The sequence below is a fragment of the Etheostoma spectabile genome, chromosome 14 (assembly GCF_008692095.1).
Source record: "Etheostoma spectabile isolate EspeVRDwgs_2016 chromosome 14, UIUC_Espe_1.0, whole genome shotgun sequence".
NCBI classification, from domain to species: Eukaryota; Metazoa; Chordata; class Actinopteri; order Perciformes; family Percidae; genus Etheostoma; species Etheostoma spectabile.
In genome coordinates this window covers 23719008-23734804 of record NC_045746.1, presented here as the reverse complement: position 1 = coordinate 23734804, position 15797 = coordinate 23719008, and the positions used below count along the sequence as shown (strand labels likewise).

The 15797-nt window shown below is 41.9% G+C and overlaps 1 protein-coding gene across 3 annotated transcripts in view; it reads right to left on the bottom strand.

Annotated features, from left to right (window-relative positions):
- Positions 1-15797, bottom strand: part of shisa7b (shisa family member 7) — a 40411-nt gene that overhangs the window by 2191 nt on the left and 22423 nt on the right. For 2 of the 3 annotated variants that reach the window (XM_032535851.1, XM_032535852.1), the window contains 6 exons: positions 14200-14442; positions 13535-13651; positions 12139-12284; positions 10250-10318; positions 6027-6260; positions 402-783 (listed from right to left, as the gene is read on the bottom strand). In XM_032535851.1, coding sequence (XP_032391742.1) covers positions 402-783; positions 6027-6260; positions 10250-10318; positions 12139-12284; positions 13535-13651; positions 14200-14442 — 1191 coding nt within the window. The remainder of the gene's footprint in view (positions 1-401; positions 784-6026; positions 6261-10249; positions 10319-12138; positions 12285-13534; positions 13652-14199; positions 14443-15797) is intronic. The other variant, XM_032535853.1, reaches the window with a different exon arrangement.

Sequence of the window (15797 nt, the reverse complement as noted above, 5' to 3'; positions counted from 1 at the left end):
ACATATATTAGAGGTGGGAATCACCAGAGGCCTCACAATACAATTTCACACTGCAATGCATTGCAATTATTTTTTTCTTATTTATTCCCAATTTCAAATGATGTCCCCAAAAGGAAACCTTGTCAACATCTGTTTCATCTAAGAAGATACATTTCCCTGTTTGTTCATCTCACTTCAATTTTATTGCTGCAACATGGGATTGTCAAGTAGACAAAATGACCAACACATATATCATAGATAAAAAGATCGCTGTGCATAGATATAGTATTGCCACAGAACATATTGCATTAGGCCAATATATTTATATACAGTACAGTATACCCACTACAATACATTAGACTACACCACTGCTTGTTCCCTTCTCTTTAGCGTATTATTGGCTCGTCCATCTGGTCTCTTACCTGCGGAGCGTCTGTGAGTTGGAGCCCCTGCTGGTGCTCATCATGGCTTTGTAGTACTGGTGTTGCTGGTTCTTGGACAGGCGGGACAGCGTGTTGCCCTCCCCGAGCGCCAGCAGCTGGTCCTGGGAGCGGACGCGGCGCGGCGGCCTGTCGAAAGAGGAGCTGGTGTACTGCGACTGGGCGGGCAGCGGGTACGGGTTCGGGGTGGAGGCGGGGATGTGGAGGCGGGGCCGGGAGCCGTGGAGGGGCAGCGTGCCCCGGGATCCCAGCGTGTAGTCTCCTCCCCAGGGCAGGTAGTGCTGCGAGGAGTGGAAGGAGGGCGGAGCGTTGTTGGAGCGACGCTTGGAGTTGTAGTAGCTGGAGTACTCGTCGAGTTCTTTCTCTGGTTGAGCAAAAGAGAAGAAGAAATGTGCAATATGTAAATAGAAGTGCAACGAAAGAGGAATGTACCCACTACAATACATTCTTCGACTCTTATCAACTAAGAGCATGCTGCCGGTGTACCAGGTATGCATTAGAGAACACTTGGTTTGACGTCTAAAATATAAAAAAGTTAAATGTGCCCATGACAATTTCCCAGAGTCCGAACTGGTGTCTTTAAATGCTTTATTTCCAAATCCTAAATATATTTAATTTACAACGATACAAAACATAAGCTGTAAAGGTAATCATCTACAATTCTGTGACAAGCTCTGCTGGGTAAGATCATGCAATATGATGGAAAGTTATGAATGGACCTTATAGATTCAAATGTCCAACATCAAGACGGAAATTTGAACATCAAAATAAAAAGATGAGTAGAGACAGAATGGCAGAAAGAACAGAAACACAGAAATTAAAAAAAGAAATATGGCAGAAAATATGGCAGATTGAGGCAAAACACGGGGGAAAAGGATGAAGTGAAACGAGAATCAGACAATTGCAAAGGAGGTCGAATGAAAAAAGAAAATGTCACTTGTTTGGCAGGGAAGGGGGGTGAAATTCTTGGGAAAGAGAAGAAGAGCACGGCTGAGAACGAAAGGTGAAATGGAGGTGATCGTGTCAGAGAGGGACAGGAAAGGAAGACGGAAATGAGAAGAATGTATAATGCAAAAAGAGAGATTCACTGTATATCGCATGAGGCGTAAAAGGTAAAAGAGAAGCCCCGGAGCAAAATACAACAGACAGAGTGTATACAGGTAAGTCGTTTAAAACAGAGTGATAAGATGGGCGGTTTTAAATGGCAGGAAAATAAAGGAATACACAAAGACGTGGTGTGAACAGTTAGCGAGGTTCATTAATAGTTAAGTTTCTGTGCTTTCTGCTCTACAGCCTGAGACCGTTTTAATCTTCAAAGCACTTCCACGGAAGCAGCTCCCCAACAGCCAATTTAAAGCTGACCTTTAACCAGCCACCTCTCTACCTCTTCCTCCCCTCTTGCCTCGTCTTTTCTTTGTCTGCCAGGTCTTTTCCACTCCTTTCTCCTCTCCTCTGGTGGGTTTCTTTGTCTCTTCCACGCCTTTTCTTTCCTCTTTCCTTTTCCCCTCTCAAGGTTTCCTCTGTCTCTTTTTTTTCTTCTTCTTTCTACTACTATCTTCTCTCGCGGTTTGTCTCATGCCCTCTCTCTCCCTCTGTGTTTACTCCCCTCCTGTTAGGCCAAATTACGTGGAGGTTTCTCCCCGGCTGCTGACGGCAGACAAAGAAGCCTTTATCAGGGTCCTTTCTGCAGCGCCGTACGGGGAAGTACATCAAAAGGACCAGGTTTCATACAATGGCTGGCGAGAGGCTGTAGTCCCCGTCTTTGTGTCACAATCACAACATTTCAGTGTGAAGAGGCGTTTCCTCTAGTCTAAATGGACATTCAAGATGTTTTTCTGAAAAATGCACACGCATTTAATAATTAGACATGTAAAAAAAAAAAAAAAAAAAGGAAATGCGCTTGCTTTCAGTGCAACTGTGATTCAGCCTGGGTCTGAATTACAGTTTTCTGTTGAAGCGGTTTTTGGTTGGTTTGGAACCAACGTTATAATAGTTTAGATTTAGAAATTGCTCATTTTCAGAGTGTGTTTGTGAGTTTGCTTTCAGTTTTTTTCAGGGAGGTTAAGTTTTACTTTGATTTTTTGATAGTGCCAAGTATTATGTCTCAGAAGTGTGCAGCTACATATGCATACAAAATACTTTGTTGGAGAATAACCATGAATATAAATATTGAATCTTTAGGCTACCTTAATGTCCAAAGCAATTACGGCACAGCGCCATCTCCTGGACCTGGGGTTCACTGTCAGGACAGTTGACAGAAGAACATGCGGTCTCCTTTTTTCAGTCGTCATATAGATAAAGAACTAGATCCGAAATGATTTAAATTCATTTTTTTTTATTGTACTTGTTTTTCAAACTGGCTTATAGTTTAAGTTTCACTTTATTTAAATTATTTTTCACTGCTTATTTTTGTTTAGTACAAGAACCCTGTTTGTAAAAAACAGAAAAAAAGGAAGAACTAGAGTAAATAGTGAGTATTTAGGCTTGCATTTAGGATTTGAGCAGTTGGACTTTATAGCCCCAATGACAGAGAGAGCAGAGGGAGAAAACAGTGCTACCTGCAGAATAGCAGTGCATGATATATTGACTCAATCACGTTGCCCAATATCATATTGAGAGTGTTGTGATAAGTATGCGCTTCAGAACGTATAATGATCATGAACAAATAGAGAAGTGAAAGAAAAGCTGGGTTCTGTTCTTATTTATTTTATACTGTCCAACCACAACAACATGTCCTGTTCTGTAGACATGGTCATTGATTGATTCATGTTGGACCAGTCCAATATGACTGTCAGTTGAAATAACCCTTGTGTTGTATCTGTTATGAATCTATTTTCAAGAATTTTCCCATAACTTCTGAAATTTTACATGTATTTAAAAATATCCAAATTAATATTGATATTGCAATATTCATAATAAATATCACAATATCTAATTTTGTCAATATCGTGCAACCCTACTGCAGAAACACTCAACCAGAAAAAACGAAAAGTCATTAAAAAAAAAAACTACTGAAACAAAAAATATTTGAGAAACTGGTCACTATTTACACGTGCAGCAGCAAAGCTGCCTATAAATTTGTTTAGTCATTGGAGGTGGTGGATTAAACAATGCGAAGGAGACATGGCAGAAACGAGGAGGTGAATGAAGGCAGGAGCATCTGTTTCCATCTTCTGCGAGGCGAGAGCGTAAACCATGACGTAGTCAGAGATGATCGAAACCATAAAAAGCTGCAGGAAGGCTGATTAATGCGACAGAGCTGCCGTTTCTTAACGAGACGACGGAGGGAAGTGGGATGACCTCTGAAGGTCTGATGTGTGTTGAGAAGAAGCCTTTTTAAATGTCTGCACACGGTTGTCTATTCAAGTGTTTTCTCCTTTTGATTGAATGGAAATAATAAGAGAGACTCATCTGGACTTTCACCTCATTATTGCTTCCACGTCCACATATAGCCATGTAACACACACACACACCACCATCCATCACACAACCTGCAGAGGCAACTCCCCTCCCCCTGCAGTCCCCAGCAATCGCAGGGGAAGAGAGGTAAAGACACACAGACAGAGGAGAGAGAAGGAGAGAGAGTTGAGAGAGAGAGAGAGATAGAGAGAGAGAGAGATAAAGACACACACAGAGAGAGAGAGAGGTAAGACACACACAGATAGAGAGGAGAGGTAAAGACACCCACAGAGAAGAGAGAGAGGAGAGAGAGAGAGAGAGACAGGGAGAGAGATGAGAGAGAGAGAGAGAGAGAGAGAGAGAGAGAGAGAGAGAGAGAGAGCCGCTGCTTCTCAAACATCTTTTCTTCCCATCGAAGGCAGCCGGGCCCCTGCAGACCAGCAGCCAACGCCCCTCCCCCTATCTCCACATCTCCCTCCAATCTTTTCTTTCACCGCCTCTCCCTTCATTCTTCCTCTCTGCATCTCTTTCTTCAAGGATGTCTCATATTTTTTCGTTTCTTCCTGCTGTATCCTTATTCGGCCAATCAGCTCTTTCACTGCCTCACTTATCCTTTTCTTCTGGTCAACCAGCCTCTTTCTCGCCATTTATGCTCTGCCATGTTTCCTCTCTTTCACCCTTGCTTTTATTTTTTATTTCCCAGTACCCCTTTTATCTGCCCCTCCTTTCTTCCTCTCTAACTCCACCTTACTGTCCCTTCTTCATTCATTCATTCATTCATTCATTCATTCATTCATTCATTCAGTCTCATGTGGAAGTGCAACAGTAAATTCCTGGACAACACTCCACAAAACATTTTTTTTTTTAAATGATCTAATACTTACAGCCATGTAATCATAATGGATTCCAACAGGGAATTAACTTTTTCTTGAGTGTAATCAATTTTTCTGCCATTGAATCATATGTTTAATATCTAAACACCAACTTTTTTTCTCATTTGAAGTAAACACATCCACAAGAAGAAGTGTATTTACTTTTTCTTCTGGCATGGTGGGGATTCTTTATCTACACACAATGCAGAGAAGTTTGTTCCACAGCAGGAGAACGACGGACTACAGCTACCATGAAGGATCAGATTTCTCCAGAGCCACCTTTTCAAAGCTACAATGTTTAACGCTTGATCAAATGAACGCTGTATATAATTTATAACTTTTGAGATCATAATAAAGAGATCCTCGTTGTGTCATACTTGGAAAGCGACGCCCCCAGCAGAGGGGAAACAACTCTCCGCTCTCCACGGACTCGTATTGCGTGACGGTGCCTCATCGTCCATTCTGTCTGCTAGCAAACAACAGAAACATGCCTATAAGCTGCGGTGTGGTGGGATGCACTACCAACAATGTAAAGAATAACCATAATCCATAATTTAAGTTTTTAGAAGCTTACAAACCCAAAATCCGAGCTTTTATGAAGACAAATGTGGATACAGAAATGAGGAATTGGCAGAGAGAATGGGAAGACGGTGGGATCCTGACACTAACCCAACGATAAGCCAAACAGTACATTTGCAGCAAGCACTTTGTTGCCAAGTGAATAATCCAAATGTCAGCATTAAGATAACTATGTTTCTGTAAATTAGGCTAGCACATGTAACGTCGGACATATTGTTGCGTTAGTGTCATGATCCCACAGTCCTGCCATTCTTCACGTCTGAATCTACCTTTGTCTTCATAAAAGCTTGTTTTTTTCGGTTTGGCAGCTTATATAAACTGAAGTTATGGATTCTTATGGGTACAGTTTTTGTACCGAGTATCACCCCACATTTATAGTGTTTATAGTTTTTAGCCACTGTAGCACAAGAACACTTCCAATATGTGGCCAGGTTGGCTCAGTGGTGGATCAGGCGCACATGTACCGAGAGGTTTATGCCTCGACACAGAGGTCCAGGGTTTGAATCTGACTCGTGTCGATTTCCTGCATGTCTTCCCCTTCTCTTTCTCACCATCTGTCCTATCAAATAAAAGGCAGAAAATCCCTAAAATAAGAATCTTGAAGAAAAAAAGAACACTTCCAATATGGCTTCTAGCTGGTGTGTGTGCACCTGAAAGCCTTCAGTGGTCCCAAATAAGCACTGAATCCCACTTTCTCCTTCCGTCTCTCAAGTCCCCCCCCCCTCCCACATCCCTTTGTCTCCCCCGCGGGGCTCACCCAGCCTCTTCAGTGAGCTGTAGCGGTTGATCTCAGGTTTCATGGCCGACTCGTAGGACGGCGGCAGCTGGGCCAGGTTGTGGAAGGAGTGGGAGAAGTTGGGGTGGCTGCTGTTGTGTCTCATGCTCCCGCCGATGATGCTGCCGCCGCCACCCCCGGGACCTTTACCGCTACCTGAAAGCAGGGAGGCTCCAGAGGAGAGCTGGGAGGTGTTGTTCATACGGGCTCCACGCTCTGGATGGAGGGAGAGGAGAAAAAGGTGGTGGAGGAGGGAGGAGAGGGAGATGGAGGAGAGGATAACCAAGTGAGGACGGATGGGAGATTACAAACGAGGAAGGGAAACAAACAGGAGCACAGAAAATAACAGGGGGAAGGAGTCCAAAGAGAGAACAAATGTAAAGATAGAAAAAGAAAGTGACAAATAGAAAGAAGAAGAGGGAAGACAGAACAAGAGAAGATTCAGCACAAGCTGGTTAATGATCAGTAAACTCAGGAAGTGTCTGCGAGCTCCATGGCGACCATCTATAAATACTATATAAATACTCTGTACTGTTCATCTGAGGCTCCAACACAAACATAACAGCCACATGGAAATACATAGAAATACACTGATAGCATCAGGGGGAGGAATCTACATACACACACACACACACACACACACACACACACACACACACCAACACGGTTTCACTGCAGTTCGTGAAATGCTCACGTTATTTTTAATGTATTGATTTGTGAAAATGGACATGTTCATGTCGTTTCTTTCATTGTGGTGAGCACAAATTTTAATCTAAAGTATTTCGATTTCTCCTTTTTTTTCGTGGTGCTCAGCTCGGGGAAAGGACGCAAGACACGCCGGGACACAATCCGAGGTCTCTGGGGGATGCACAACAACAACGGGACAGTTGTGTTTAGGGAAAGAAGAAAATTGGGAAATTAATTGTCACAAAACGGGAGACGATCCCTTTTTTCGGCTTTTCATTCTACTCGCCACCGTAGTCGTGCTGTTATCACGAAAGATGCTTCTCATTAAAATACACTGGATTGAAGTTTGTGCTCACCAACACGACTAAAACGACATAAACGTGTCCGTTTACACGGATCAATAGATTAAATAAGGTGACCATTTCACATGCTGCCGTGAGACAGGGTTGCACATTCACATTTATGCAAAGTGCAAAAGCATCACATTGATCGATACACATAAATATGATTTGTCTTATGTAAGATTAGCAGTATGCGGGGGGGGGGGGCTGTTTTGCAACATGTACATTATATCCATTACATCATACAGTATGCGAGTACACTCATATTTTCCAAACAGCAAACAAAGGACACGTAGTGACCCAACATGTTGGTGCACTCAGCGGTGACCTAACATGTGTGGGTTCTGTACATTTAAACGGGGACAATGAGCTAAAAGGGACATTTGAAATCGACAAACACATGCTGCCCATTGTTGGATCTTTTGGATTCTTGGATTTATACAAAGAGAACAGGAGAAACTTGATTAACTGCTGGGTGACAACAGCAGATATTAAAAAAAATAAATATAAAAAAAAAGTTAAAAACGTGAGAATATAAAGCAGCAATAAAAAATTACGTGATTCTGGAAAATAGTTCATTTGCTGTTGTTTCCGGTCTTTGAGACACAATCAATGTCTAGTCCATTTAGGGTGGTAATGGTTATTATGAGCTGCGATCTCGTTAAGATTACTGCTGGACATATACTGGCCATTGACCATTGACAGTAATGGCCAATAATGTCCGTTAAGCATCACCCAGGGACCCACATGCAGCACATCGACCTCTGTGCTGTGCATGTTACACAGGCATACAGTGGGGGGGGGGGGGGGGGGGGGGGGGGGGGGGGAACAAACAATGCTAGCTGCTTTATATGGTTTATAAAGCACGAGAAAGGTTGCATTGAATAAAAGCATCAACTATTTGAGCTAAATGTTCTGTTTTTCGGGGTGACATGATACAGAATTAGCCCGGTCATTTCTGTGAGTGCAAGGTAATTGTTTTTTTCTTTGGAACACCTACAATGGCTGACAGAGAGGTTGGATAATGGTGCCATGGAAAGATGAACTTTGTCTCTGACTCAGAGAGCTGAAGTGTTCGGCTCTTGCGTCGTCCCCGTTATCTAACACAGGAAGAGTGGGGACGACACTAGAGAAAACCAAGGACGAATCCCAGATTAAAGTTTTCAAATCTCAGTGAAATGGTGAATGGGTGAACTAGAACAACACCAATTATGTGTATACATGGAAGACCTACATTTATTTTTGAAATCTTAAAAATATCAAAGACTTTTGGACAACCTCCTTTTTGCCTGATTAAGGTCTAGCACCTGAACACTGACGCTTCTTTTTTTATCAGTGCAAGTTAGACAGTGTGCTGGAGTTTCTTTGCAACTCTTGACCCACTCGTCGCTCTCCTACGCACCCGTCGCCTGTAGGTGTGCAAAGCATTTTTCTGTTCTGAAACAACTTCCTTACCCATTAACTTTATCCATTGTACCCTATTAAAAGCAAACCCTTCAGTGTAAACTGCACAAGAAGTAGTTTTTTTTAACACAGCAAAGACACAGTAACTAATCTAATTTGCAATAATGTATGCAACTTAATTATTAGTTTGTTTCTGTGTGGTATCAATTATATTAAACTTGATTTGTTGGTTAGAATTATCAACTGAACAATTGACAATATTACTGCACATAAATAGCACAATTTAAACAGATCTTTTATTGTAATCTGTAATCCAACTTGGTTTTATTCATTACTGTTGCCTTCTTGTGTAATGGTCTGGAATAACTGGCCCTGAAACAACATAAAAAGTTTAGTGAAATCACTCATCACGCTTGTTCCCTCGTTGCTTGTGAGTTTCCACACACCTTATTCAGTGTTCTGTGGCAGCCATGTTAGAAGCAGCAAATTAGCCTTTACGTACAATAACCTTTTGTTTATTTACTACAGCAACGGATAAATCCCTTGTGCTAGCATTGCTTCTCTTTGTTTTCCTGGTTTTCTTGGTGCGAAGCCTGGGAAAACAGAATCAGGTGACGCGCAGTGAGCTCGCTTAAAGGGTACCAACCTAGACCCTGTTTTACCATGTTTTAGTGTCTAAGTGACTGATGGGAACAAAAATCTTTGACATTGGTCCAGTATTACGAGAGATTGCTGCAGTCATTAGCAGCGAAACAAGCTACAATGTAAGTTAATAGGAGAATTGTGCAGCTTGTATTTATCTTCACAAAAGCGCTCGTTTTGCCGCCGATAGGCTCAGAATAATATTCTAAGTTTCTGACAACATTAAGGAAAGGATTTCTAAAGAGAGTCAACCTTTCTGTTAAAGAGTAGGATCCTTTTTTAAACATTAAAACATCCGCAAAATTGCATTCGCTAAAGCCACCAGACTTCATGTAAATAAATTTAGCATCGTAAAACACATTTCAGTTAACAGAACTAAAATAAAACCACAAAAAGTTGTTTTAGGTCGTCTTTCCACTTGTCCAACAATCACAACTTATTTTTGGTTAAAATAAACACATAATATGCCGATTTACAAGTGAAAACATTTTTTATTTTTTTTTTTATTTTTTTTTTTTTTAAAATAGAGTCTGGTGGGTTTAATGCTAGCGACATCAGAGCGGTTTCTGGTTAAACAGGAAGCATGAACATTTGCCCCATAGGGTTACACTGCAGCCCGGTCTGTGGTTGCCCGTCACATTGTTCACGCTTAATACTGGACCAATTTCTAAGATTGCTGTTCCCATCGGTCACTTGCACACAAAAAAATAGGAAAATAGGGTCTAGGTTGAAAAAAACGGTAGTTACCCTTTAAGCCAAGCCCTCTGGTAATATGTAGTGTCAGCTGTAAGCACAGTTGCACATCACTGCTACACAGAAAGGAGAAGAAGAAGCACATTTGGAAGCAGGCTTGTGGTGGTCAGTGGGAGGTGGGGAAGACAGGCTTGCATTAAGCAGAGGGCAGGCCAGACAACTTTTAGCTCCCACTCTTATGAAAGATGTGTCACGTTCAACACAGCATTGTTCATATGTTTTAAAAAAAAAACAAATGGGTGTTGAAATGACACAGCTGTTTTAAGAGCGCAGGACGACAGGCCGTCATACCGACAACAAGACAGACAGACAGTGTGGACAGTGGGGCTGTGGATCCGGCCGCCTGTGCTGGTCCGTGCTGCTGACCACGGGGCTTACCGATGGTAGCAGAGTGTTTGGGGCTGGAGGCAGACCCCTGCTGGTTAAAATGGTGGTGCATGTTCCCAGCTGCAAAGAGAGCAAAGCCGACAAACTGACAACCACTCCAGAGACACAGAGCCATGTGTTGAGTAAGCATATGTGTCAGAGAGAAAGAGAGAGCGAGAGAAAGGACAGAGAAGGACAGAAAGATAGAGACAGGGTATAGAGAGAGGGGGGGGGAGAGAGAGAGAGAGGACAGAGAGAGAGAGAGAGAGAGAGAGAGAGAGAGAGAGAGAGAGAGAGAGAGAGAGAGAGAGAGAGAGAGAAAGAAAGAGAGAGAGAGAGAGAGACAGCGTAGAGACAGACAGTCCTTCCAGGAATTGGCACTTTTTGTTGTTGATAGTTTTACTTTAGTGACACACATCTCCACAATGATCTCTGTTGATTTACACTTAACATTACCTGTCTTTTTAAGTCTTCAACAACTCCGAGTGGGGGAGATGAAAGGAAATAAACCCTTTAATTCTCCATTAGAAGTTTAAAATATTCCGTTTTCATTTTGTCTGTTTGCATACTATAATAACTCAAACCTACTATCCAGTTTTACAATCAATTATTGTGTGCAGGAAGGCAGGTTTAATGTGTTTGCAATGTGCTGATGTGGAAGTCAATCGATTTGAATAAAATATGGACTATGAGTCCAGAGTCTTTGGCGTGACAAAATAAGCATTATACAAACACTCAAGCTTTTTGGGATATCGTTATTCGTACTAAAGTACCACATTATTCTTGAGTTGAAATTGTCCTTGTTAAAATCTAAAAAGGTTCTGCAGAAAAACAATCAGGAAACAATTTAGCAAAATCCTGGACAGAGCTTGTTCTGTGAGAGGTGAGAGACAATGGCAGCAGAGAGAGACAGAGCAGTAAAGAGAGACGTGTGTGTGTGTGTTTTTTTTGTGTGAATTGTTACAATACAAGAAAACAAACATGTTCACCAACACTGACATCCAACTCATTTTTGTCTCATCCTCAGAAACAACACAAAGCTGTCGGCAGTGGGCCGCCTGAGGTGCATAAGAACGACAACGTTGAATACAGACTTGTTGAATTTGCCTTTGACGATTTGTAGCCACTGTCAGTGTCACGATTACCTCAAAAACAAAGCATACATCACTTGATTTAGCTGGGAAAATATGTGAACCAAATACTGTGAGAAAGATCCATCTGTGATGGCAACTGTTAACAAAAAACAACAGCCCACACATTAGACAATGTAAAGATGACTTCCACTGCATTGCACCATTTGAATACTAAGAGAAAATTATAGTTTGTTCTTGCCAAGACACAACCTAAGAAACACGACAAACGTCACTGTTAAGGCTTAAAGTTCAGTGACTGTGCCACGTTGAGCCTTTAGTAACATTATGACTAGCTAAACATCCAGTTTGTTGTCTTTGTAGTTTGCATTCATTATTCATGCACATAAATACTGAAGGGATTCCTGTTGGTACAATGCATCAAATGTGTGGTTGCATTTAGAGTTATTCCCTACCAAACACAGAATAAATTAAGGTGAATCCACATTCTAAGCAATCAAAAGGATTAATAGACAAACTTTCTGCAAATGGATGAACTAATGTGGCTTCCTTTCGAAACAAAGGCTAAGTCTTACTAAGATAGTGTGTAACCTTTGACTACTCTAAAATAAAGAGCAGCGTCTACAATAACTCAGTTGCAATGAATGTATTCCAGTTTCAGTGTGACGCATTTTACTGATAATGACATTTACCATCTGTCTCAATGGGGACAAGACATTGTTCATTTCTCCTGGACATTATGGTGAACGTGTGTAATTAATAAGATGCATGTTTCCTTTAAGTTGTGCTCTTTTAAAATGAAGTACTTACTGCGGTTGTCTTTGCTCTGCAGGATGGGGGTGTAGTGGTTTTTGGATGTTCGTCCGTCTGAGGTGGTGGTGGTCAACGCTGCCGTGTTGTTCCTCTCTCCCTGCTGCACCGGGCTCGACTGGTGACGCAAGATATCCACCAGTGATCTGACACAGCAGAGGATGGAGGAAGAGGTGACGGAAGGGGAGGATGAAGAGAAAGACAAAAAGGTCAGAAAGAGACAGAAAGGCAAGTGCGAGGAGAAGAAGAATACAGAGGAAACATTCAAATATTCACCTAACTCCAAAACCCAGTAGTTGAAGCTGTGAACTGCAGTGAAATAACTATTCAAGTAATTTACTTAAAGGAAAAGTTGGGATTTTTTTGAAGTGTGGATGGATGAGGTACTTCTCCACAGTCAGTGTGTTAGCTACAGTAGATGGCGGTCGGCACGCCCCTGGTTTGGAGAAGCACACAGGAGTACCGGTCCGGAAGCTAAGCAAGGTCCTGCTGTGGACGGGGGCAGCAGCTAAACACATTTTAGACACCAAAAAGAACCTACATCAGTTTAAGTGTGCGCTATATTTGGACTATTTTTACCACATTATCTTGCCGTCAGACAACTCTTTACAAAGGGGGAACTGAAGTTGCTATCTATGCTCTTGGCAAAACCACCAGACTCTTTTATTTTGGTTATTGTGTGACTTTGGTGAATCTGGACTAACTCTTTAAAACACAAATTAACACAAAACTAACCGATCAAGGCAGCAGCACACCAGCAACTCTGGTGTTCTTCAAGGTACTTTTCCCGAAGGAGTCTGGTGGCTCCAGCTCCCCGTTGTAAAGGGCTGTCTGACAGCAAGGTAAAGCGGTGAAAATATTCGAAATATTAGCGTACACTAAACTGATATAGATTTTTGTTAGGTGTCTAAAATCCTTTATCCACGGCCCCTGTCCATAGCCGTACTTTACTTCCGTGTCAGTACGCCTGCCTGTATCTCCGAACTGGAAGGGTGCCAACAGCCAGTAGTAGGTAAAACACTGACTATGGATAAAACCTCATATAGCCCCAACAAATCCGAACTATCCCTTTAAGTATAAGTACTGATGCCAAAGTATAGATTTACTCAGTAAAAGTCCTGTCTTCGTAATTTCACTGAAGTACAAAAGCTTCATCAGCAAAATGTATCAAAAATAAAAGTATTCGTATTCTGTAATATTTCCAACACAGTTCATCCCCGCGTTATATATCACTAACAGACAAATAGAGCTAGCATTGCAACGGTTTCCATGTCTGGAAGTCACTTCCTGTCTGATATTGACTCTTCTCCAGTCTCACCTCGTTGCCCTGGTTCTCTGTTCTGTCTAAATCATCACCCCCAGGAGTCTCTCCACCCTACCTGTCCTGAGGTCTCACCTGGGCATGTTGATGTCCCTGTTGCGGGGTCGCCGCGCCACCTTGCTGAAGGCGATCCTGACGCCCACAGCCACCACCAGCGTGAAGGAGATCACACCTCCGATCACATAGGCCGTGCTGAATGGAGAGGGAAATGGCCGTCAAAAAACATATTTTTTGAGTACACTTTAGTTATTTATAATTCTATTCTGTTTATTTATATACCGTTGTCATTTCATATTTATCCATTACGCACAACAATTTTAGGAAGAAATAATGTATCACCATGTAATCACATCTAATTTATCCCGTCATGTACTATTTTAGGATGCAAATACATTACAAGAACAAACTTCTACTACAACTTTATGATAGTAACATGTATTACTCCTACTACTTCTACTCTTGCTAATCTAAAAATTGGTTTTATTCCAAATTAAAAAGAAGCACTGTTTATTCCTGAAATTCTTTTATAAACCAAATATAATACAAAAACATGAGCATTTAGGTAGTTAAATGCAGCAATAACGTATTTTTCTTTCTTTTAAATAAAAAGAGATCAGGAAGTGCATTTATTAAACAATACATATTTGTTTCTGCTTATGGATTTTGTACTTTTCCTTAAAGAAAGAAAGAAAGAAAGAGAGAGAGATTTGGGGTCTGGACAACCAAGTCCAGACTCTGACCTGCTGTTCTGCTGCTGGAGCGTCTCAAAGTCCGGGTCGGGCTTGTTGTCTGCGTTTACGGTGACGGGGACCTGTGGGTCGGCCCAGACGGGGGAGATGTAGTTGTTGCAGGCTTCCTGGTCCAGCCGGTTCCTCTGGTGCTCGCAGCAGAACCGGTAGTGGCAGGTACCGCAGCAGTAGATGTAGCTGCCCTTGGAACAGTTGAACGTGGTGTCAAAGTGCCCCATCACGTCGTAGTAACCCCTGTGGAACAAAGTGGGTAAGATTAAAAGTCCCATGGCATGAAAATGTCATTTTATGAGTTTTTTTTTTTAACATTAATATGAGTTCCCCCAGCCTGCCTATGGTCCCCCAGTGGCTAGTAATGGTGATAGGTCTGGAGTCTTGTTACAATTCCTTTCTCTGCTTTGCCGCCAGAGAATTTGGTCCACACATGAGAGAGACAACATGGCTTTCAAACAACCAAAGGGGCAGTGGTCAAGCCCCCCCCCCCCCCCTTCTCAATAGCTACAGACTCAGTAATGGCACATACTAAGGAAAGCTCATTGTGGGACTGGCTCTAGTGGCTGGAAATTCTGCACCAAGGCTGAATTTTGGGAAAGAGACTCAGAACAGTATTAGGGGACCACTAAGGTCTACTAAAAGAGACTTCAGATACAGTATTAGGGACCACTAGGTCTATATAAAGAGACTTCAGATACAGTTTAGGGGACCACTAAGGTCTACATAAAGAGACTTCAGATACAGTATTAGGGGACCACTAAGGTCTATATAAAAGAGACTTCAGATACAGTATTAGGGGAACACTAAGGTCTATATAAAGAGACTTCAGATACAGTATTAGGGGACCACTAAGGTCTATATAAAAAGAGACTTCAGATACAGTATTAGGGGACCATAAGGTCTTATAAAAGAGACTCAGATACAGTATAGGGGACCACTAGGTCTATATAAAAGAGACTTCAGATACAGTATTAGGGGACCATAAGGTCTATATAAAAGAGACTTCAGATAGTATTAGGGGACCACTAAGGTCTATATAAAAGAGACTTCAGATACAGTATTAGGGGACCACTAAGGTCTATATAAAAGAGACTTCAGATAAGTATTAGGGGACCACTAAGGTCTATATAAAAGAGACTTCAGATACAGTATTAGGGGACACTAAGGTCTATATAAAAGCATCCAAAGAACACCATGTAAGGAAACCTTTAACCCAAAAATTTCCGCCACTTTAGGATTCTTTCTCAACCTGGTCTATCGTAACTAGTCTGGGTTGACGACAGTTTATTTTCAGGATAATCGCTGGAAAATTGTGTTGTCGTCGTTGCCTAGCTCCGTGCTCTTCGGGAAACAACAACCTTCTAACTGGGACGTTTTGGGACCGACTGGCGGGGATTTTTCTATGGACAAAATACACACGCAACAAACTGGTAGCAAATGGTGTTTAACCATGTATCCAGCTAATTTAAAGAACTTGTTTAACAACTTCCTTTAATAGTGTATGTGGCGTTTTCATTTGCAGGGTGCAAATGTTCCACCAAAGCAAGGTCCCATACAAGGGCCCAGTTTGACTCCAACCTGCGGCCCTTTGCTGC